The sequence below is a fragment of the Hypomesus nipponensis genome, chromosome 10, assembly GCF_054491055.1.
Source record: "Hypomesus nipponensis isolate SF chromosome 10, ASM5449105v1, whole genome shotgun sequence".
Classification (NCBI taxonomy): domain Eukaryota; kingdom Metazoa; phylum Chordata; class Actinopteri; order Osmeriformes; family Osmeridae; genus Hypomesus; species Hypomesus nipponensis.
Window position 1 is genome coordinate 6,510,276 of NC_140370.1, and position 23,777 is coordinate 6,534,052.

The 23,777-nt window shown below is 44.2% G+C and overlaps 1 protein-coding gene across 1 annotated transcript in view; it reads left to right on the top strand.

Moving 5' to 3' along the window:
- Positions 1 to 233: 233 nt before the first annotated feature.
- st6galnac3 (ST6 (alpha-N-acetyl-neuraminyl-2,3-beta-galactosyl-1,3)-N-acetylgalactosaminide alpha-2,6-sialyltransferase 3) overlaps positions 234 to 23,777 on the top strand; it is a 33,714-nt gene continuing 10,170 nt past the window's right edge. The window contains exons 1-3 of the mRNA XM_084708343.1: positions 234 to 451; positions 12,748 to 12,933; positions 16,419 to 16,828. Coding sequence (XP_084564469.1) covers positions 350 to 451; positions 12,748 to 12,933; positions 16,419 to 16,828 — 698 coding nt within the window. The 5' untranslated portion in view covers positions 234 to 349. The remainder of the gene's footprint in view (positions 452 to 12,747; positions 12,934 to 16,418; positions 16,829 to 23,777) is intronic.

A 23,777-nucleotide genomic window follows, 5' to 3' on the forward strand; every position in this document is an offset into this window, starting at 1 on the left:
AGTGTGTTTTCCACCCAATACTAGAACAGCATTATCCCAAACCTTTAAGAAACTTTTAGATCCAGCTACAATAATTATCACAAAGAAAGTGCCTTAGCACACTTTTGATAGACTAGGATTATCCAGACCTACTGCTGTGCTTTGCCTGGTTGGCTCACAACAGTCAAGAATCAGCCGTGGTCACATGACTCAGGAGGCGGTACTGCTGTGTTCACCGACCAGTAGCAGTGAACGTCAATCAGAACTCAATGGAAAATGCAAAGGGAACACGAATAACGGTACGCTACAATTTTATGGTGATGATAACCGCGATTACTCCGAATAGGTTATGTGTGCTGTGTACGAATAGATGCACATAGCAACAGAAACACGAGAGGTGTTTGCGAAACGTTACGAAAACGAGCGGTCCACCATTGTCTGCATAGAATTTAGGATGGCCTGGATGTGGAAGGTAAGTCTGGGTTCATAGGCATTGTGCCCAAATACGCTATCAATCATGTGTACGAACAAGATACCAGCATAGCCTACACTATGTTTATGTTATCATTGAATGTATCCTCCAGTCACATGCTGTGTCTACCGTCATACCCCTCTAATGAACGTTCAATAATAGTCAACGTGAGACGCGTCTGTACGTTTGGCTAGCTACCTTTTTTGGTTCCCTTGTGAAACCAGACCATTCTTTGCTAAGAGAATACTTGTTTATTAATTGGAAGGCCATACGTGTGACGTTTTTGGCCACTTTCCATTTTTCGAGTTATTCAATAAGTAGCATTGTGCTCATTGAATGGTCTATTAATTTTGTGCGCGTGGAATGCCGGCCAAAAACCTGAAGTGATCATGCAAAATAAACTCCTTGATAAAAAAGTTTTTTTGTCAGTCATGCAGAACTTGCTTTCAGAAAACCAAGTGACGCATGGCTCAGTAATCTAACTACCTAACAACGGCAATCACCAATACCATCGACGGCAATGTCTGCAAAGTCTTCATTGCATCTCAATACAGAGAACAAACTTCGGAGTTCTCTTCAACAAATCCCCAATAATTAATTGCATCAGGAGCCAATCTTAGCGAAATATATTTGTGGGAAGATTTGACATGGTGAAGTCTGGTACAATTGTTTGCTTGTCTTTCATTCAGCTCATCCATTACAACTGTGAGTATGAATGTGCTTCTCTGATTACTTTCACAGAACTGTGCATGGGGCAATTTTTTGTTAGCTTTAACCCCTTCACAATATCAATGCCCCAATAAATTAGCTTCTCAGCTTTTAGTAACTAGCTATTATTACTGCTTACAACAGACCTACCCAGATACCCAGCCTTTCTCTCTATTTCTGACTGAGTTTAAATCAATTGTGAGGTGAATGTTGAGTGCTATAGTGAGGGCTTACTGTTCCAGCCACTTCCTGTGTGCTTTCTACATTTTCCTCCTTTGTGCTCAGCAGAGTGAGCTAATTGTTCAAGAATGACCCGGTCCAGTATTGAAGACTTATCAATGTTACTAAGAGTCAACAATAATTGTCAAATCATTGACAAATACCACATTACCAGGATTTTAGAAATAGATTGTCGAGACAGAATATTTAAGCATGATCTTCTTTACTGGAATACTTTTGCAATAGCCACAAACCAGATGTCACACTATACATTAATGTTTTCTTGGAATCGTTACCCTACTAGTAGCTTATGCATTGGAAACATCAATAATGAAGGCCATCAGATGAGCTAATCTGTTTGAAATACATTGTGATTACATAAACATTTAGAGATGACTGCAGTTTATTTAATTTCATCCACATTATTACAAGACACTGACAACAAACAGTCACAATCTTGGGGAATTTGTCCCATTTTATACATCTCCAATTAAAACCTTAGTTAGCCAACATGCTAACACTAAGCGTGTGTCTGCTTTGTCATGCTAATGTAACCTACATCTGCCTTCACTCAACCTGGGCCAGATGGGGCAGGATAGGCTAGCTCAGCTACCAGTATCCCAGGGAGATCACCTTCTCCTCAGCCCGGTACGCTTGCTCAGGGGCTAGTCCAACTAAAGTTAGTTAAGGAAAACATATTGAAGCAACAGGGTGTTATAATAAAAATAAATTTGGCAAAAAAAACCAAATTGGCATTGAATAAAATAAAAATATGTGTCTAAATGAGTAAACAAAGACATCTCCAGATGCCACAATAAAGGTTATATATCAAGTTTATGTTAGCATAGGGTTACGGGATGGGAGTGAGGATCATTCGGCCGGTCGGCCTCAGTTCTTATTTTAACTACCAGACCAATCTGTTTCAGTGCTGGCTCCACAGATGCAGTTGAGACCAAGTCTGCAGGGGATTAGGTCACACCATAGGGGGATTAACTGTGACCTCTCAACACTCCACTCTCCAATAAGACTTTAGATCCCAACTGCCATAAAAGGAGAGTGCCAGGCAGTTCATCAACACAATCTTGTGTTACCAATGGGAGCCAAGATGGCAGATCCTCTGAGATTGGACATGATCTCCCTCAATACCTTTCTGGTTGTGGAAGGGAGTATCGTCTTGAGACAGAGGAAGATACCCGAGGGGTTCTTGTCAAAGCTACTGTTGTTAAACTAAACTGAAGGAAATGGGTAGGTGTGACTTAAAGAAAACAGTTGGCATTGAACTAGCTACACTTGATAAATAATCATGCCGCTTTAGTAAAATGCTTACTGTAGACATGGGTACCAGTCACCATTTCCAGACTGTCGGATTTTTATTTTTGAGTAATCTGTTGTCTGGTGTGCTTGGTAGACATGTCTGACAGGGATTAGATTTAGAGGATACAGGGATTGTAGTTGTCTCTTAGATTGTAGATCCCAAGACAGTAGATCCTAGACGATTTAATGTTTGTCCGTAAACATTGGTGATCCCTTCCAAGACGTCTTTTCATAGAAGCAGACGAGTCCTCTCAACAGGATTTACTGAGTAATTCACAGCTGGATTAAGGAAGTTCCTAGCTAATCATATTGGCACATTTGGCTTTGAACATGGGGCAGTCGGGAGCTTACAAAGAAGGAGGTGGCAGTGGAGACTTTACATCTTTAATGCGGATACCTCCTGCAGGTCCTGGCACACAGGATGACACAGCCTCTGTAATTCCTGTGTTGGGGTTTTCCTATCCTAATCAGCAGTCACACAGGCTGTGAGGTGGTAGAATCCCACGGGCCGGCGCCCCGGGTGATGACTGATCTCTGGTACCGTGCGGCGTGTCCTGTCCTCGCCACGCTCTCCCCTTGAATCAGGCCCGCAAACAAGCTGAAAAATCGGAGTAATTGCATTAGTGTTGTAGTAACCACAAGCCCCTGGGCCTTGGCTAGGGTAATAGCTCCATTGAGACTGGCTTTTTTACTGCCTTGTCAACTTCTGTATTTTCATCCAGTCTTAAATAATGAGTTCAGTTGGGTGATTCATAGAGGTTTCGTATACTTTGTCCCCGACATGCTGCGTTCTTGACTTCCAAAATGACACATGGTAGAATGAGACACATAGACAGAAAGAAATGAATGAGAGAGATAACTTTAATGGTAGCCTAGGTCTCTAGGTATGAAGTGAGTGGGTGTCTCAGAGCCCTTCCCTAGGTACACAGGTCCAGGTCTACCCTATGGTTATTGCACCACAAGGGAGGCTAATGGTGGCATGGCTTGAGTTTGGCTGTTTTACCCTGCTGCTCTGAGAAGTTTAGTTTTAAATTACTTCTATTTGAGCGGGGATCTTTATTGAAAATGAGTTTGCCTGAACTCCATGCTTCTATTTACAAGAGCATCTCAAAGTTTAATCGCCTGACTCATTATGGAAAAGAGACCACCCTGCATGTGTTCATTTCATTACTGTCGTTAGGACTCAATTTCCCACTGAGATCCTTGTTGTAATCATTTCAGTTGGTAGTTTGTCTTTGCAGATTTTCATATTCAGCTTTTATTGATTTTGCAGTGCAGGTGGATGTGGGTGTTGTTGTTGTGTTCTGCAGCTGCTGGCCCTCCTCTTGGGGACAGGGGGCACATCTCCCTCCTCCGTCACCAGCAGCACTGCAAAGGTTCAGTGAGTTGACTTTCACATTCATTGTTGTTATGACCAATATGGCCACCTGTAAATCTGCCAGAAGGCCTCACAGATGTTACAGACATCCCAACCTGCAGAGACTTATTTCTGGGAGGTGGCAACCAGCACTCAACCAGCACGTACACCCCATCCCCCGCCTCCCTCCGGGCCCACCCTCACCCCCCGGGACCCTATCAGGACGTGCAATATGCACCTGTCTCTACCAGAAATTACCATTGGACAGTCTCTCGCTCGCTATAAATACTAAAGTCCGATTACCGGGAGATCGTATAGCATTTGCGGGCGTCAGGGAGCCGCTATTGAAATGCGGGAGACTCCCGGAACGTCCGGGAGACTTTGGATGTCTGGATGTTACTGTCAGACTTGGAGTGCTCAGGAGTACAACTGATTTAGTAAAGTCATTTATAGCTGTTTTAAAATTGAGAGATGATGGAAGTGTCCATGATTCTGTGGGAGTTTGTGTTTGGTCCGCTCACTTTCGCTGATTCCAAAGTCTGCTTTCCTGTCTGAAAAATCTGGCCTGTGGTGTAATTACATTTGGCCCACAAGATAATATCTAATTTCCATTTGAGCTGACCTGCCGGTTACGCAATGGTGGCTGTCAGGGCCAGCAAGGCCTTCTCTGTTAGCCTAAACACTATCAGATTCACCGACTTATGTTTTAATTTAATATCATTTTTGGTAATGCACAGCCCGCCACTGCGGTAAAGCATGCATCGCTAATACTACAAATCCCAGAATGCTCTGCTAGTGCCTTGGGGCATCGAGACCTGCAAGCATCCCCTCCTCTGTTTTCATTCATTCCCAACCTCATGCTACCAGTCACCACGGGCAGATGTCAGACACCCCTCCCAAAAAACGGCCAAATGGAAGGCGGAAAACAGGAGCTACACAGGTGGGAGACAGAATATCTGTTCACCACCGTAAAGGACTGACCTGTTTGTTTTGCATTCGGAGCCAACGTGGCTGTAATGAAAGAATATAACACAAGAAGACACTATGAAACGAAACACCATGGCAAGTACAAGGACCTGGACATAAAGCAGAAGTGCCAGAAGGTGGAAGAGATGAAAGGAAGTTTGGTTTCACGACAGACTATGTTCACAAAGGCCACATCACAAAGTGAAGCTGCTGTAAAGGCTAGCTTTATTGTGGCAGCTGCAGAGATCGGGACTTTGTCCTAGTTTTTAATTTTGTCCCACTGTGTATCCGAGTTTGACACCCCTGCTATAGAACATTCATCCTCCTTTTTGGCCTGATGAACATTTAAACTGTTTTGTCTTCCCATTTGTACTCCCCAAATGCAATTTACATAACCCAGTTACAGTTAACATTTGAATAAAATATTGGACATGTTTTCTTTATCTAGGATACCAAAATAATTGTTTTCGTAAAGTTTATGCTTTGACTTTCATTTGACTTAGTAGTTGTGGTGTAGTGGCTACAGTGAAGGTCCTCTGGCAATCTTTTTTATTCTACGGCCTGTGTAATGATGTGTTCTTATTGCTTAGTTTTGAGCAACAGTGTGAAATCTAAAAAAGCATTGACTACACATGGGCTTTGGTGCCCCCAGAAGTGAAGTCCCCTTGGGATGTACAAAATGTTCAAAAAACAATATCTGTAGCATCATAAGAATACTTTTTGATTTGTTTGTAAGTTTTGTCACCTGTTAGATATTTTGTTAGTTCATGGAATTAAGCTGGCACTCACAGTAGATGTTATTCAGATTCTTTGTGACCAGTGACAGTGTGTTCTTAAGAAGCCCATTCTTCCGAAGAATTCTGCTAAAGATCACTCTCGTCTGAATAACAATATATTCTTTTGTTCCTTTTACCTGGTTTTGGTCTCAGTGTGGTCAACATTAGCCTTGACCCCTTCATAGCTCTCTCAGTTTGAAGGAGGATAATCTCTGTTATCACTGGCAGTGCTGGTGTCAGGACTGATAAGCAGCGGTTACTATTGAGTAGTCCTGGTTGGGAGGTTCAGGCAGAAAACACCAGATACTAAATGTCAGCAATCTTGCATTCTCATCAGGCCAATCAAAATGGATTTCTACTGATCGATCACATTTTTTTTCTTCTCAGCCAGACCTCCCCATAGCCTGGCTCCGCCCTACGTACTTCCGTTCAATATTAGTAATTTTCCTTCAGTACGTCTCTGTATAAATGAAATGTATGAGAGTCTGGTAGGACCAGGCTAACCTCCCCACTGCCTTTGGCCTCAAATTGTGAATGCCCGGTACTTCGTGTTTATCTCTCCGAAATATTCAATTTAAGCGAGGTTTGCTTTTACTATGCCCTAATCCAGGGGTTTCGGGAAATTCGACAGAAGTATACATACAATTTACAAAGTAAGTAAGTAAGTCAGGTGGCTGAGCGGTTAGGGTATTGGGCTTGTAATCAGAATGTTGCTGGTTCCATTCCCAGGCCATGCAATATTATGTTGTGCCCTTGGGCAAGGCACTTCCCCCTACTTGCCTATGTCCCTGTACTTACTGTAAGTCCTCTGGATAAGAGCGTCTGCTAAATCACTAAATGTAAGTACGAGATATAAAAAATGTATAAAAAAGATAACACCAGTTGCATATGGAGACCAAACATAAATAAACAAATATAAATATTCCACAGTAGTTTGCACTTTAAGTGTGTCCATGACTTATTTAGAGTGGTTGAGTCCTGTGTGTGTTTGTGTGTAGAGCAGTGCTGGTTGTATACTCTCACAGCAGCAGGAAGGTAAGACATGCGGTACCGCTTCTTCACACACTTAGAGTGAAGGAGCCAGTCGCCGAAGGAGCTGCTCAGACAATGTCCTGCATAGGGTGGGATTCAATGTCCATCATTGATAGCTTTGCTACCATCCTCCTCTCTCCCACCACCTGCACTGTGTCCAAGGGGCATCCTAGGACAGCGCTGGCCTTCCATGCAATTGATCAACTTTATACAAAAAGCAAACATGCTTTTTTTCAGTTCATTTTACTTCAGTGCGAGAAATCCAGTCTGGCTTGGGTCAGAACAAGTGCATAGATGTCTGGTAGAGACAGATGTCTGTGTAGGCACAGGCCTACCCAATTAGATCTAAGGCCTACCCAAAAACAAAAATATCTCAGAAAGGCCTTGGCTTAGAAAAATATGGATAGGTATCTTTTCCGTTTCTTTTACTTATTTACTCTGCGATGTGCATATTTTTCTAGGCCTACCCAAAAATATGATTCTGTCTACGCCCCATGATATGCGAAGGACAGTTGAAAGGTAACTAGCAAACCATCAGCGGCCCGCGCCCACTTCATCAGTCAAGTTCTTGTATTTGTCCGCGTGTTTAGTGCCGTAGAGTCGATTCAAACTGTAATCCTTCAACACAGCGACCTGTTCTCTACAAACTAAGCACACAGCTTTGCCTTCAGTAAACAGATACTTAGAAGTCCATGTCTTGTTAAAAACTTTACATTCTGTATCAAGCTTTCTTTTTTACCATGTGCAGACATTTCTCCTGTGTCCTGTCGGTGAGGCTGCGTAAACACACATACGTAAATCTTCTGATCAGTGTAGTATTTCAGGACAACATATTTACTACCGCTTAACATATTTGTTTATTTTTAATTTACCATGGCCGGGAATCGAACCAGAAACCTTCGGTTTACGAGCCCTATTCCCTAACTGCTCAGCCACCTGACTCCCGCCCGAGCACTCCCGCCATAGACTGTAAGATATACATATGTACATTCCAATATCTGGATTGTAAATTACAGTTGGAAAAGTAGAAGTTGCGATTGGACTGTGGAGTTTGTAGTGTCGTTTCATTGAGCTTCATAACCCTACTCTCAGTATGCTTAAAGTGATTCACAGTCTTGAGTCGTGACCGCCAAGCTCCTCGCCAGACAGTGGATGGCCATGGCAATTTCATCAGGCAAGCTTGTCCTTGATAGGACCAATCTCTCCCGCTTTCAGCCATCTGTGTCACTACTTAAAAACCTCAACATCAGGATATGTTAAAGTGTCAGTCGCAGTCGTATTACTGTTGAAGCACCACTCATCTTTTTCTCTCTAGTGCAGTTTAAATTCTGGATTACTGGTGCTTATAACTGACAGCCTTGAATATTCAACCAAGTTGAACCCAGCCGGACTACAGACTTCAGAGGGAAAGAAACATTTATTATATAACTTTTGGGGTGGAGGGATGAGTGTTAGTCTCCTCTCTGTGTTGTGAACCGTCAGATTGGAGCAGATGGCGTGGTGTGGAACCATTAACAGAACACGCCGTCCTGAATCTCAGGAATCAGAGGAGGGAAACACTATGTGCGTTGTGTTGTCCACATTCTCTAATGTTGTTGGTGACATGGTGTGACCCGGAGGCTTTCTGGGCCATTCAAATCATAAACCCAAGAGGAAACATTAGCAGATGAGAGGAAGCTCATAGCCAGTAGGGGAGGAATACAATTGCTTTAAGTGCTTTGTTTTAGGGAGGAGGAGAATGGGAGTGGTGTCCATCACTCACCAAGTATGACATACATAGTGTGACTGTGTCCAGGCTTTGTAAATTACAGTGTTTCATGCTCAGAGATTGAGACTCAAGGACACTTTATTCTCAAGGTGAGGTGTCTTTTCAAAGCTCTCTGCAAGAAAGCAAAACAAAAGTATTTTTCTTCTGTTTTTTTTTCTCTGTGTTAGACAGCAGTAGTGAAGTATCAAGCTTCACTTGGTCACATACTCAGTCATTTTAGAAATGTATCATAATTTCGGATTAGATAGGTTTATTTATTCCTTTACTCACAGGATTTATTTTTCTTTTGATATCAGATTAACGTAAATAGAGGGTGGAGAAAGGACTCACTCATTCCACACACGTACACACACACACACAAACACACACACACACCCAGAAACACACACACAGAAACACAGAGTTCTCTTGTCTTCTCTCAAAAGGAGTTCAAGGGGGAATCCAATCTGATCATTGTCCCCTAGAGAGAATACACATACACAAAGAAACAGACTTCTCCTCGTTGGCACCCGTCATCTAAATGGTTTGCCATCATGCCACCAGGATTAGCGTTTTTGTGACCTGAATTAAGGGATTCTTTTTTCAGATGTCACCGTTGGTTGGGAGTGGTATTTATTGAGGTCAACTGAATGAGTTCAGGGAAATCATATAAACTGCAACAGAAAGATGCCACATGAAAGGAATGAAAAGGATAATTGCCAGTACTGAATATTTAATATTTAAATCAAGGGTTTTTATCCATCACCAAAGTAGTAAATAGTTTTTACATTTGCATTGAAATTAATTGGCAAATTGAGTCAGGAAGTAAACCTTGAAAATTCACCCCACAAAAGTTGCTTGGTATGCAGTGCTTTCCAAGAAGCTGTAGCTGTTTGGCATTGTTCCTCTGATGATTACAGAGCAGAACTCCACAGATCCTTATAGGAGGTTCAACATCGGCCTCTCAGCTCTCGTAACAGAGAAGGGAAGCTGCCCTGCAGTGTGAATGTGAGAAAGTGTACTGCTCCCTCTGCTGGCCTGAGCAGGCAGATGCCTGCATGTCCTGTAGAAACACTTACCCACTTCTCTTTCTCTCAGATGGGCTCCTCACATGTTTGTTTGGTTCAATTTTTTCACCACCTACTCTTAGTAATATTTGTAGCCGTTGCATAGTTATATTTCTATCCACATTATTTGCATTCCATTCATACAAATGAAAAGAGAGGCATTTTACATACACCAAACATACACAAAATACACCAAACGCAGTCGTGTTCCTCCAAGGATATTTTATATTATGCTCTATTTTTGGTTGAAACAACATTGGTGTGTAGAGAGATTATTAGATCTAAATCCACTTTATCACAAGAGTCTTTTTTTGTTTATGTTCCTAGTTTTATTGCCTTGGAGAGCAGTGACACTTAAATTAAATTGTGGGGAGAGAGGAGGCCTTGGTAAATATTTTCTTGAATCTCTGATTAATTGAAATTGGATTTAACTGCTCGCTGGACCATAGCGGCTGGAATAACGTGCCAGGAAGGTAGCGTTTTTGCATTGCAAATGTAATTTTCAGTTTCGTTATTACCCAGGAGACCTTTGTAAATAGCTACCAGATATGCTTTTTTCATGAGACATTTTCTCCAGGTTGAGCTACTTATTATTTTAATTCCCCTCTGTGATTAGCTTCTTGAATAAAATATGTGCTCTCTGTTTACCAAGCCAAGTAGTAAGTCACTGCGAGATGTTTCATGTGTCTCGCATGTAGGCTATGTTTTTGTTTATGGTTTTACAGTGTGATATTTAGTGCATGTGTGACCATGTTGCTAGAAGGGCATTTTGAGTAATTTTTTTAAGGATAAAAATGCTGTTATTAATTAAGGCCATTGAATGCATGCATTGTTTTAAACTTGAGAAGTCTCCCCCTGCATCTTTACCTTATATCACTGTTTGGGGTTTATCTTTTTACTAAAGATCGTAAGTAAAAAGGGCTAAGACCATTAAAATCCCCCTCATGGATATTTTCCGTAAGCTTCTTATAAAACCCAGTCACACAGACAGACCAGGAGGGTCTGACTGAGAGAATGATTGTCTTCCCGTGACCTGAGTTTCAATGATGCTCAGCTCCGAGCCTGCAAACAGAGATCAATACCTCAAAGGAGGAAGCTTCAGTGTCTCCTGAACCTGCTCTGGGATAGTGGGCATTCCTCTTAGCTGCTGCTGGCTCTGCTTAGGAAACAATGCCTGAATGTGTTGCTACAATGATCAGGTGGCAGAGGAGTGACTGTCACCACTACGGCTTGAGCTGATTCAGACCTTCCTCATTGAGCTGCTGCTGCGGCGGCCATCTTCTGCTCGTGTCCTGCGCTGCCCTTGTCCTACCTCCCACTGTTCCCTCCTCTCAGACGAAAACCTCTCATGTGTTGAATGGTCCAGAACAAGACCTGGACAGTGATTACCGTGACGGATGAGAGGACGAGGAGCCAAGTCAAATGTCGCTTGTTCAGTCAGGGGAAGTTCATCTGCCACTCTGCCCACTCCAAGACCTCAAACTGCCCCCGGACGTTGACACATCATTTCATAGTCATTTGCTGCCAGATTGAGGTTGAAGGAGGAAAAAATTTGTTATCTGTTTTTGTTGCGCTTTTGTTGTAGACTAGTAGGGTGTGATAAATGAGAAAGGGAACAGGTAATACCTTAAGCAAAGTGCTGCAGCGCTATCTCTGTATAACATCTTTCAAGGATGCATTGTTGTTCACTTTTTGTAATTTGAAATCTTCTGTTGGTTTACAGAAGGAAGAACCATGACTTCCCTTTGCAAGTCGCATACTACCTAATCGAATGTGGAGGCATTCAGTGTTTGTGTGGGGTGGACTGAATGTCCTCTCACAGATTTGTTGAGCATATACCATTGTTAGAGGAAAAAACATCCCAAAAGTGTGGTGCGGACTGAATGTTCTCTTACAGATAGGTTTTGCATCTATTTCTATTTCGTTAGAGAGAAAAAAACATTCCAAAAAGGAAGGCAAATGAAAGTTAAAAGCTGTAGCCTCTTTGCAAGTATTTGCTGAGATCAAAGTTGCCCGTGCTTCCTTGTCACGGATGGGTTGTAATGCCATGAAATAGACAGTGATGTAACATGTATGCAATAGGTAAAATGCGATCGTCTTGTCAGTGCAGTAAATGGTGTGTTTTTTCTCCTTCCATCCCCCATGTTTGATCTTCCTCTGTGACGCCGAGGCAACCTCCTGAGACTTCTGATGTTGGAGATCAGAGCTTGAGGGGAAGGGAGTTTGGCTTGACAGAGACCCTATTATTCCACTGTAGATCGAATCCTTTTGCCATCAGATAGCTTCAAAGAATCTTAGAAATGCCACACTTTTTGCCACAGTTTTTTCCCAGACCAACTTTCGAGTGGCGCGCTGTGAACATGTCACGGGCCGTCGTTGCCCGTGTTCACGTCTGTGTTGGTGATAACATATCTATCATCATGGCGCTTGGTTCATGATGCAGTAACAGTATGCAGGTCCTTTGCAAACTGATTGCATTTCCCCCTATCTCTCTCCTGTCCTGTGTGCATTGATCTCTGTTCCTCATCCTGCCAGGAGCATGGAGATCCTCATGCAGACCGGTTTGGCCCCGGTCTGCTTAGCTGCAGTATACATTTACAACCCATCAGCACTCTTTCTCCACGTTCATAATTTGTCCAACTTCCGGCCGATCAGTTTTCCGTTAAGCGACGGATCCGAACTTAAAAAACTTGCCGGAGGCGCTGAAATGGAAAAGCGGGTATTTGCACACGGTGGCTGCCTGTTAATCCCCTCTCTCTCATAAAGAAGGTGGGGCAACCGCGAGGCAGCGCTGTGTCAGCTCTTTCACAACCGCTCAGATATGCTCTATCTGATTCTGAATGCAGAGAGGCGACGCGCCGGTGCATTGGAAAGGGGATTAAGAATGCATTTGTGGGGGGGGGGGTGATGGATTTTCTCGACTTCAACTGCGCTGCCGTGGAAGGAATGGAACTGGGACCTTTACACACTGCCCTTTATGCTGGGGTTGTAGCAATAACAACAACTCATTGTGCTGAGGAGGAACGGAGAACTTTGGAACGTTCCAAGGGCTGAACGCCACTGGGCCGAGGCAGACCATGTGGTCTCACTGTCTTTCTTTTCCTTGTCAGAAGAAGTCGGTGATCGTCACCAGCCTGATCGCGGTGGTGTCGCTGTTCGTGGTGGTGGTCAACTACTCGGAGAAGCCTTACTTCCTCCTGCAGCCTGTGTTCGGCCAGAGCTTCAGCAGCCGCTGGATGTTCTCCAGACAGCCTCACAAACCTCACCTGGGCTACGTCAGCATCCCCAAGCAGGAGGTGAGAGGAAAGACACACACGTACACACACACACATGTTCATACGCACAAACACACATCTGCTCACACTAACACACCTGCACACACACATAACCAAGCAAAGCACACTGCTGTGCACGCACATAGCTACAGGTATATATAACACACACAGACACACACACACACGTAATACAGCCATGGTTCATAAGCTTTCATTAACTGGAGACTCATATTTGATTCATAACCTCTGACTAGTCGGTGCCTCGCTATGGCAGTGAGTAAGCGATCTGGAATACAATGCCACAGCAATACGACCAAATGCATTCTGCTTTATTCATTACATGCGTTATTCTGGATTTGCGATGGTGCTATTTGATGTCTCTGGTGTGTATTATTCTTTAGCAATTCCAAACCTCCATGTACATGTGCTCCAGATCTTTACACATCTAACAGCTCGGGGATACGTGTTCCCCGCACAATTTATGGAAATGAAAGTATCAAAGGAGTTCAATTCCGAGCACGGGAGAGGGAACACGCTCGTTGAGTGAGTGGATTTGCATTGCTCCATAGCCAACAAATGTGAGTTATTTGCGCCACGAAACAAACAACACGTATGCTTCATCTACCCATAGGCCCAGATGCGATTTAACATTTTGAGATGCCGTGGATTAAAGATAGCGTACTCCCTGGTTGGGGCGGCTGTAAATCCAGGGTTGCCCTCCTCTTTATTGAATAGAGGATGTATGATATTCGCCGGGCCTGTATGGGAAGATTGATGTGAAACGTGGTCCTCCGCCACTGGAGGGTTCCGTACAACAGGGGCCCAGAGGCAAGCACACATCACAGCCATCATCCCAACATCTTCACCCCGTTCTGGGCCAGGACAAGCCCAGACAAGCCTGCTTTAAATCACTTTGCTCCTGGCCCCTGTGGATGTTTTATGTAAATCATATTAAAGACTGGTAGGATCTATCGATGCAGGTCTCCACTCTCTCTCTTTCTCTCTCTGCCTCTCTCGCTCGCTCGCTCACTCACTCTGCCTCTCTCTCTCTCTTGCTGTCTTTCTCCCTCTGTCTCTCTCTATCTCTCTATCTATCTCTCCATCTCACTTTCTGTCTCTCCTTCAGTTCTCTAGTGCTTTCCTACGGAAAATGAGAACAGGCAGTGAGTGGTGTGAAAGTTAATGCCAGCAACAGCAGTCTTACGTATGGCTGCTGAATCATTAATGAACCTGGAGTGTTGTAGAGTGATGTACTCGTGTCAGGTGTCATAAGTGATTAGGGTGGTGTGAAAGGCTGACTGTGTAAGACACCATCAGTCATTAAGCAGGCATTAATACTCTCCCCAGCAGAATTGGGATCCAGTGGACAATGAGGTGCATCTTGCCTCATGCTATGTGGTGGGGGGATGTCACACTAGGGGCTCTGCCATGCTATTCTCCCATAATGCATCAGGAGCGCGGTGCCTTCTCATTCCGCTGATTTGATTGAAACTGTCCATCAGGTTGACTTATTGTTCTAACTCCACATTTCATGAGTAATTGAGTACATTTGTCTTGTCAGACTTTCCAAAAACCTTTGCATACCGGCTCGGTCCTTCACTGACTGTGACAGAAGTTCAATATTTCCATTTAGACTTCAAATGGTGAGATCCAGTGATTTGAAATGTAAATGGATGGATACAAAAATGAAATCAAAAACCCATTTGTCGGATTGCTCGGATGGCAGTTTCAATGAGAAAACACTGCAAACATTTGCAATGACCTCTCAATATTATGAAAACTCAATCCTATTCGCATTTAAAAAGTGCATTTAGATTCTATTTGACGTTTGAACACTTATTTGACATTCCACACCGATAACGCAACTGAAATTTGATTCATATTATTGGATACATTCCTAACATTTGAGTGTCAATCTAGCCCCGCTCTGGGGCACCATAAGGAGCCTTGCACAACAGCACTGGGAACATCCATGTATGAACTACCCAGCATGAATGAATCACGCTTCAAAACATCCTAATGAAACTCAAGGTTAAGTGTGTCTCCCAAAACCATTCAATATTGACGCTCATGACCTCTTTGTTAAGTATGCTGCCATAACCTACCTAACTTTTTTTTTTATAACCTAAAAATTAGGGGGGGGGTGGACTTTGCATTTGGGTTGGATTTTCTTGTTTACTTCTTGGTAAGAGCGTCATTAGGGATTTCTAAACTGACGCTGGATTGGAACGCCCGACAGAGTGGCCTATTCAACCTCCCTTCATCCAGCTGGAACATATCTCACACAGCCCCAGAATGTCATGCTTTCTCAATGCGATGCCATTGATCCGTACTGTATGCATCCGGTCAGTTTAAATCCAGGTAATTGCGAGACTGCCAGCAAGATAAAGTGACTAGGTGGTGGGGGGCCAGCAGAGCGTGCTCCCTGCCTGCCAGCGCTCCCTCAGGCCCCTGGGCCAAGCTCATCTATATGTGTGAGAGGTGGAGGAGATGGAGTTATGAGAGGAGCAGCGTGAGGGGAGAGCTGCGGCTAATGGAGGCCTCGCTGACAGCTCAAGGCTCCCGTGATGGGTGTCTCCGGTCTCCAACCAGCAAGTCAATGAAAGAGTCCGGCCCACACCAACTTTCTATTCAACCTTGAGATCCGTCTTGCAGGCCCCATAGTAACTGGAAATCAACAGTGTGCCCGCTTTCCTTTGTGCGACACAGGAGGATGCGTGACAGATGATGGTACACACGGTGGACGTCTTAAACCTCAGAAGGCACTTACCGTAATGCACACAGCGCTATCGATTATCTGGAGTGCATGCGGTTTGGTAACATAGCAAGCCGGCGTCCTTAATGTGAATGACAACAGTCTAGCCTCATTTCCGACCTCCCTCAAATTCATTTATGACAACGAAAAAGCATGTTAGCTTCGGTTAAATAAACCCACATCTCATTGTCAGTGTGGGGGTGCATGCTCTCGAAAGTCAAAGAGCTTTGGCAGAATTTAGAATGAAGCCGCCGCTGTGAGTTGAGTTGGACTTGAATCCCCTTGCTTCCGTCGAGGGGGAACAGATCACACACAATCACAATCCCTGTTGTGATCCCGATGTGCTCCCAAGTGCATACCCACAGTTTGTCCCTGTATCTCTTAAAAGGAACCTCACTTCCAGATCAACCTGCAAAGCGAAAACGGACAGGTGTCTCCTGCATAATCCCACATCGACAATGTCTATTCACAGTGCAAAATCGGTATATAAAAAAATGCGGGCGATGAGATACTAGATCATTACATTTACATTTAGTCATTTAGCAGACGCTCTTATCCAAAGCGACTCACAGTAAGTACAGGGACATTCCCCCGAGGCAAGTAGGGTGAAGTGCCTTGCCCAAGGACACAACATCATTTGGCACGGCTTGGGAATCGAACCAGCAACCTTCTGATAACTAGCCCTAACCCTAACCGCTCAGCCATCTGACCCCTAATCATATCTTCCCGTCCTCCTCCCCTTCCCCCTCAGCCCCTGAAGCTGCACTGCGACGTGTGCAGCATCGTGTCCAGCTCGGGTCAGATGCTGAACCGGGCGGCGGGCCCCGACATCGACCGCTCCTCCTGCATCTGGCGCATGAACAACGCGCCCACGCGGGGCTTCGAGCCCGACGTGGGCCGCCGCACCACCCTGAGGGTGGTGTCCCACACCAGCGTGCCCCTCCTGCTGCAGAAGCCCCAGCTGTTCTTCGGCCAGGCCAACGACACGGTGTACGTGGTGTGGGGCCCGCTGAGGAACATGAGGAAGGACGGCAAGGGCGTGGTGTACAACATGCTGCGGCAGGCGCTGGGCAACTACCCCGACGCTCGCATCTACGTCACCACCGAGGACAGGATGAACTACTGTGACACGGTCTTCAAGAAGGAGACGGGGAAGGACAGGTGAGCCCGGCGTCTCGCGGTGCCCGTGTCTGTGTCGCAGGTCAACACTGTCGACTGTCGTTGAGTGTGTCAATGTCGGTTTATTTTTTTAGCTGTGTTTAGCACAACTCTTTTAGGGGATTCAAAGGGCTGTGACGCAGCATGGTACGTTTGGTATTTAGTGTTACTTCAGATGAGCTGTGCGGTTAGGAGAGCGGGAGGTCTGGACTCGGGTCGATCGGCGGGTCTTGACATGGTCGACCGAGCTGGCCTTGTTGTTGATGCCTTCTCTCCAGCCTGCGCACGCTCCTGAGAGCGCTTCCTCTCACTTTAGAAGCAATTTACTTAACAGCCCCTCTGGACTTTCATGCAGCACCGGAGGCCATTTTGAATGAGTCTCCTTGATGAAAACCCTTCAGATGTGCTCTAGTCTAGATATCAGTCGAACACATCAGGGAAATCAGGTTAATGACGTTACAAGCTTCTGGCAAGATTCTTCCCCCTTTTGCAGCAAGGCTCCGAACTCCAGCGACTGTTGTGGCTCACTGTAGGATCGCACAAAAATTCACCCAGATAACGAGATCAAATGTGCATTTTAATATCATGATGAACCACGGCTGCGGTTGGTGTGTGTTGCTTCCCTGGGAGATCTCTACAAACCAGGCAAGGGAGGAATGGGGGGGACTGCATCAGCCCTGAGATATAGCCACATGCTGAGTGCTAACTATATTGTCTCACCAGTCCCCATGAGTTTATCAGGTGGTTAACACAGTGATGAGAACCCTACCTGGTCCCAGTAGAGAACGAAGCTGCCTATCTCAGACTCACTAGCATTCAGACTCACAGACCTCTGCTTCTCCGCGGCTCCCACACGTCATTAGAACCTTTACGAAACCCCTTTAAGAAGATTAAGATGTACAACAAAGAACGAGAGTCGGGCATTTCATTTAAACTCCATTGTTGCCATTTGTATTCAGCGAGGGCGTGTCTCTGTGAGCGATAGACCTCTCTTCTCTCTCTCTCTCTCTCTCTCTCTCTCTCTCTCTCTCTCTCTCTCTCTCTCTCTCTCTCTCTCTCTCTCTCTCTCTCTCTCTCTCTCTCTCTCTCTCTCTCTCTCTCTCTCTCTCTCTCTCTCTCTCTCTCTCTGTCTGTCTGTCTGTCTGTCTGTCTGTCTGTCTGTCTGTCTGTCTCTCTCTGTCTGTCTGTCTGTCTGTCTCTCTGTCTGTCTCTCTCTCTGTGTCTCTCTCTCTCTCTCTCTCTCTCTCTCTCTCTCGTGGGATTAGGCTGCACATGGAAGAGAGATCAACCGCAGGGGTGCTCCTCAGTGTCATCTGGTCTCAGTCTTAATACTGTAGGTGACTAACCAGCACGCTGTTAGAAGGTCTACCCGTTGCTCTGTCTGTCTGTGTAAGATGTCAGAGATTTGGTCTGTGACGGTGTGTTCCAACTTGAAGAGTTCCAGTAATTAGAGTCCGGGGAGTCTGCAGCTTCCCGCCTCACAGATCCTTCCCTGGCAGACTGCTGCCGTACCTTCCACCGCGGTGTGAAAGCGCTTCAGAACAAACAAAAAAAAAAAAAAAAAACACTCGCCAAAATAGAATGTGTGATTGGAGGAAGAGGGGGGGGGGGTTCTGCAGCGTAAGATCTCCTCACGACCTCACCCAGGCCCTATCCCCTTAAGAAGAGCTTACACACTTGATGTGCTGTTGAGGGACACTCTCTCTTTCTCTCTCTTTGTCTGTCTCTCTCTCTTTGTCGCTCTCTCTCTTTGTCTCTCTCTCACTCTCCACCTTTTGTTTTGTTTCCTGTTCTGATTGTCTGCGAGTGTGTGTTGGCTACATTCACATCAGCACTCGGCGCCCAGCGCAGGAGATAATCATCAGGCTTGTTTGAGACGGGAGTGGATCGAAGGAGGCTCTAATGATCCTGAGAGCTGGAGGAACGCAGCGACGAAGGCTGCCCGCCTCAGCTGTCTGCCTGCTGATCAAGCTCACTGGAGCGCTGGCTGCCTGCTATGATGCCTCTCTGGCTGGCTGCCTAGCCAGCTGTCTATGAAACCCAATCATTTACCGATAGGTATAAGCTGCAGCCAAGAGGAGTCTCTGTTTTCGCGTAATTGTCCACTAAATGTTTCCCGCCAGCGACTTGACGGATGATTGGTTGATGGATGGTTCGTTCTAGGCTCAGGCAGTCGCACCCTGTAGGTGAATCAGGGCTTGGCTGGGAAGAACCTCTGGGGGTCATCAGGCTCACGGACCTAGTTGTTGTCAGGGAGTGTTGCACCATATCTGCTCTGGTTAGCGGAGGTAGATAACACTGTTTTAAGACAGAACACTTTAATCACACTGTCACATTACAACGCTGCCACCTGGGCCTGCTTGACCTGGGCTTGTGCTCACTCACTCATATCTGTGTTAGTGTGTGTGTGTGTGTGTGTGTGTGTGTGTGTGTGTGTGTGTGTGTGTGTGTGTGTGTGTGTGTGTGTGTGTGTGTGTGTGTGTGTGTGTGTGTGTGTGGCCCAGGTGTGTGTACGAGCATGCATGTGTTATGAGTGTGAGTGTTTGATCTGTTTGCCAGAACAGTGTTTTTCAGTATTCATTACAGCCTGTCCATGAAGGGCATGCTTTCTGAATCAAACTAATAAAAACACATAGAAACGATTCAAAAACATGCGTCAACAGAGACGCTTAATAGATGCACCTTTTCGGCGTGTTCAGTGTTGTTGTTTCATCTAATTATGGAGCAATTCATTTAGCAATGAAATCACAGCTGTGTTCTAGCTATTTCAGTAATCTATCACTGTTGCTCTGAGTGAACTTTGTGACCTTTCATGAGTTCCATAAACCAAAAACGTCTGCCTAGTCAGTAGATCCAGGACTTACATGCCACAAAACATTCTATGTTCTCACAATGCTGTTTTTTTTCAAGTTTAATACAAATATTTTGGTTTAAAAATAGTGGAGGAGCCGGTTCATTCTATCTGTAGTTTCTTTGTTTATCGATTCCGAGAAAGAGAAACGATAGATAAAAACGTTATGGCTTGGAACAGGCATGGTTTGTTCTGAGGGTGTATTGAAACAAAAGTGTGCCCTCATTGGGGAATTCCACATCAATTCCATGCTTATCATGCTTCGCCAGAGTAGAGAATAATGAGACTGATTCTCTTTTACTCAGCATGCAAAAAGAGAGATTGAATTTTCAGTTTTTCCAATAAAGTACAGTCTTTGAGATGTACTATAAACCCCAAGACACCACTTAATAAGCATGTAATTACATTAATAGCTGAAAAGCTTGTAATGACTGTGAAATTACATTCACAATTGAACTAGTCAAAATTCATTAAAATGGGGCCATGCCAAATATCCATGCCAGCCCTGAGCGTGATTGATTAAAGCTAAAGAAATCCCCTCTCCCCCCAAAAACATTAATTTCAGAATTTAAAAAAATACATTCTAAACAGCATCTCTGCTCCCAGCCTGTTGTCAGAGTTCTCACACTGGCCCTGTCAGAGACAAAAACAACAAGAAGGATCCCTGAGGAACAGGGATAGGAGGAGAAAGTCGGCGTCTAAAAGTCCATTAGCATCATGCTAGCAACGGATATAATGAGACTATGATGATGTGCAAGAGATGCCATGAGCGGGCAGCCTCTCTGGATCTCCCGTCCTCTGCAGCTGTGTGTGGCCCCCCCCCTCCCCTCGGTGCCAGGCTCTGCTCTGGGGTTAGGTCCCTCCAGGCTGCAGTGGAGCGACACAGACCTAGTGCTCCAGTAGAGGCTGCAGGGAAGGTGCTCCAGCTGAGCTCTAACACAGGTACGCGCCATCCCCGCCTGGAGCCTGGAGAGCTAGTAAATGCATTTGACGCTCTGTTTCACCTCGCCCCAATTGAATCAGCTCCATTGGCCACAGTGTTTAAACGGCACACCTGCATCACTAGTCAAGTAATGACCAAAATGTGATTAGGCATAATTAAATCAACTGCCTGCTTGGCTTCAGAAAAACACACTAAATAGATGGTGTTATTATCCCATGCAGGATACCTCCCAGATGCAGCGCAAACAATTCTATTTTCAAAGACTGAGCATTTCGGATGAGGGGAATGTTCACATAAAACTACATTTCCCTGGCTGAGGTCTTTCCCAGGTACTTGCTGTACTTCACCTCCTGCTGTCTCTGTTCCCTGCCTCTCTCACCAAGGGACTGTTTGACATTTAAAAAGAAGATATGGTAGAATTTGAACTTGACCTACGTGATCTGAATGTCTCAGTAACCTGCAGAAGCTAATGCTGGTGCCCATCCCATAATGAGGTGAGCAAAATGATGTTATCATCCTATTCTGGCAATCCTACTGCAGATGGACATTCTTCATGTAATTCATCTAAATGTATATAGAGATCAACACGTGTAACGTCAGAGTGTGTTTGACATCACTGCAGAGGTTTGACAAATCACTTCAGGGGGGGGTCACTTCAGATTTGAGCTGTAAAATGTTGTGGAGAAGCAATCCTTGGTTGGCAGCTGGATCAAAATGTGCTTGTAAAACTGTTGAGCAGTCACCTCACAGACTGTGAACAGGACTTAAACGGAACGCTGTGCTCCTTTCTCATTCTAATTTACCAACAATAACAAAAACATTTCAGAAATGTCAGACTCAGAGCCACAGAATTCACTTAAATGGTTTTATACTTGTTGTTTGATTTTCACACCCATGGAAATATATATCATAGCAACCAGCATCCAAATGAGACACTATTGATTATGTTTTTCTCCGTGTTCTGGCTTGTGTGAAATTAATGTTTTTTTCCTGGCTGAGTTTCAAGGCAGCTTACAATGCTTTCAAATCGTTTCAATCATTTTTATCTTTAGTAGTGGATTTACAGTTTCATCTTCAGCATTCAGGATGGTACATACAGAACCATTAGGTTTTAACAAGGTTTGATAAATACATAAAAACATATGTACCATTTAAAAGTCCTATAATCAAAATGTAATAACTTGTTGTCTGTTAACACCAAGAAAATGTTTTCCGCTGAACTGCTATGAATCTCCACTCTTTAAGAAGAGACTTAGTTCGACTTAAGTATTATCAAGGGCCTTGGCTTATTTCTTTATGGGTATTTGAGTTCTGTGGGGATTACTCCCTTGAGTTTATTCCCTAGAGGTGAATAGGAAAGGATTTCTTTTCAATTATTCAACACTCCATCTGGGATTCATTTTACTATTCAGCTTTTAAATCAATAATAATTGGTAGTCCTGTGTAACTCTGAATGTAAGGTCTACCTCTACCTCGGAGAAATCTCTGGATTATCGGTGTCTGTTTTGTCAATCTAAGAAATAATTAGATATAAAAAATAAATATACTTCGTTTGAAATATTGAGTGGGCCTGTGTACATATATTTAAACAAATCTGAATGGCCCTAATTTATCTCCATCATAATTGATGCTTTTAGAGAGGGTTGGTAAAAACAGTGGAATGTTGTACTTCATGTGTTATTGTTAACCACATGATGCGAGTCCTCAGAATGTGCACCTGCTGTGGCACAGCACACACTCATTACCTGGAGGTAGTGCATGCTCTGGCCCCTCACAACAGCTGGAGAGGATAGAAATAAATGACAAACTCCTGACTGCCAACTCTGGAGTGTTATTTGGGGTTATTCGTAAAGTGTTAATTACAAAAAAAAATGGCTATCTGTCTTACCATAATTACTGTCTACCACCAGTGGACCACTGGACCTACACCAGTGGACCCTTTGACATTCACGCAGTTTTGTCATTTAAGCAGACCAAAAGATGAACTCAATTAAAAGCAATAAAGGTGTAGGGGGTTTAATATTGGCCAAACAACCTAAACTAATTCCCCTATGGTTTAAAGGAAGATGGGAAACTGAACAGTGTACTATGTACAGCAAATTATGTAAATACCAATGGAATTATTTGTTTGTTGTTATTTTACTCTATGGGTAAAATCATCATATACATTTAATAACATTGCAAATGAATGAACTCAATTTCAAGGCAAACATGTTACAAAATGAAGGTTAACTCTTACCTACGCTACCATGATTATTGTAAATCAGAGAAACAGCAAGAGGTGACAACGAGAATGATTACAAGGACAAGCCAGAACTAATTCCATTGGTATTGGCCTTATTTGGTTCAAGTTAATACACTGTTCAATTTCCCATTTTCCTTTAAACCCTAGGGGAATTAGTTTAGGTTGTTTGGCCAATATTTAACAGCCTACAAAGGGAACCGTAATTGTCTCCCCTGTGGCCTAAAAAATAAAATACATCTTCAGAGTAAAAGCTCAATACTAATATTTGTATGTAGTATTAACCTCAGTAGCCATTGTTCGTCTCAATACAGGAAATAAAAGGCTAGCAAGTAATAGCCTAGTCATCTTTAGTACCAACTGTACGTGGTCTGTAGGAAGGACTAAAGTACAAAAACCATGACACACAGCCCAGTTCACCCATGACATACTTGTTCAATGCACCATTTCTCTTCCAGTCACCCAAACCTGATGGTAACGTTTTTAAGCCAACCCCCCCTTTAGAAGCTAGTTTCTCTAAGGCACACTACACCACCGTGCTACAAAATTAATGAGATAAAAACTGCTCGGGCAGCAGTGGGCACAGAAGCGTTAGCTTTATATTCTCCACAGAGAGAATTATTAAAGTCCTCTGTTCCAGCTAGATAGAGATCAATAAAGACAGCCTTGGCCCCTGACTGTGAGTTTGATGCATATTGGTGTGGCAGAGTGAAGAGCCATAAGGATACAAGTTGTACAGGAGGGTTTCGGGGGGAGGGAAAAATATGTTTTTGGCTCTCCCCATTTAGCACCATCTGCTCAAAGCATTTGGATGTTGCCTTTTTGAAAACACGGAGGAAAAAAAACAAAAAACGCTTGGGCCTAAGTCAACATCGGCGGAGCGGTGCAAGTTATTCTTTTGGCGAGCTAGCTTTCT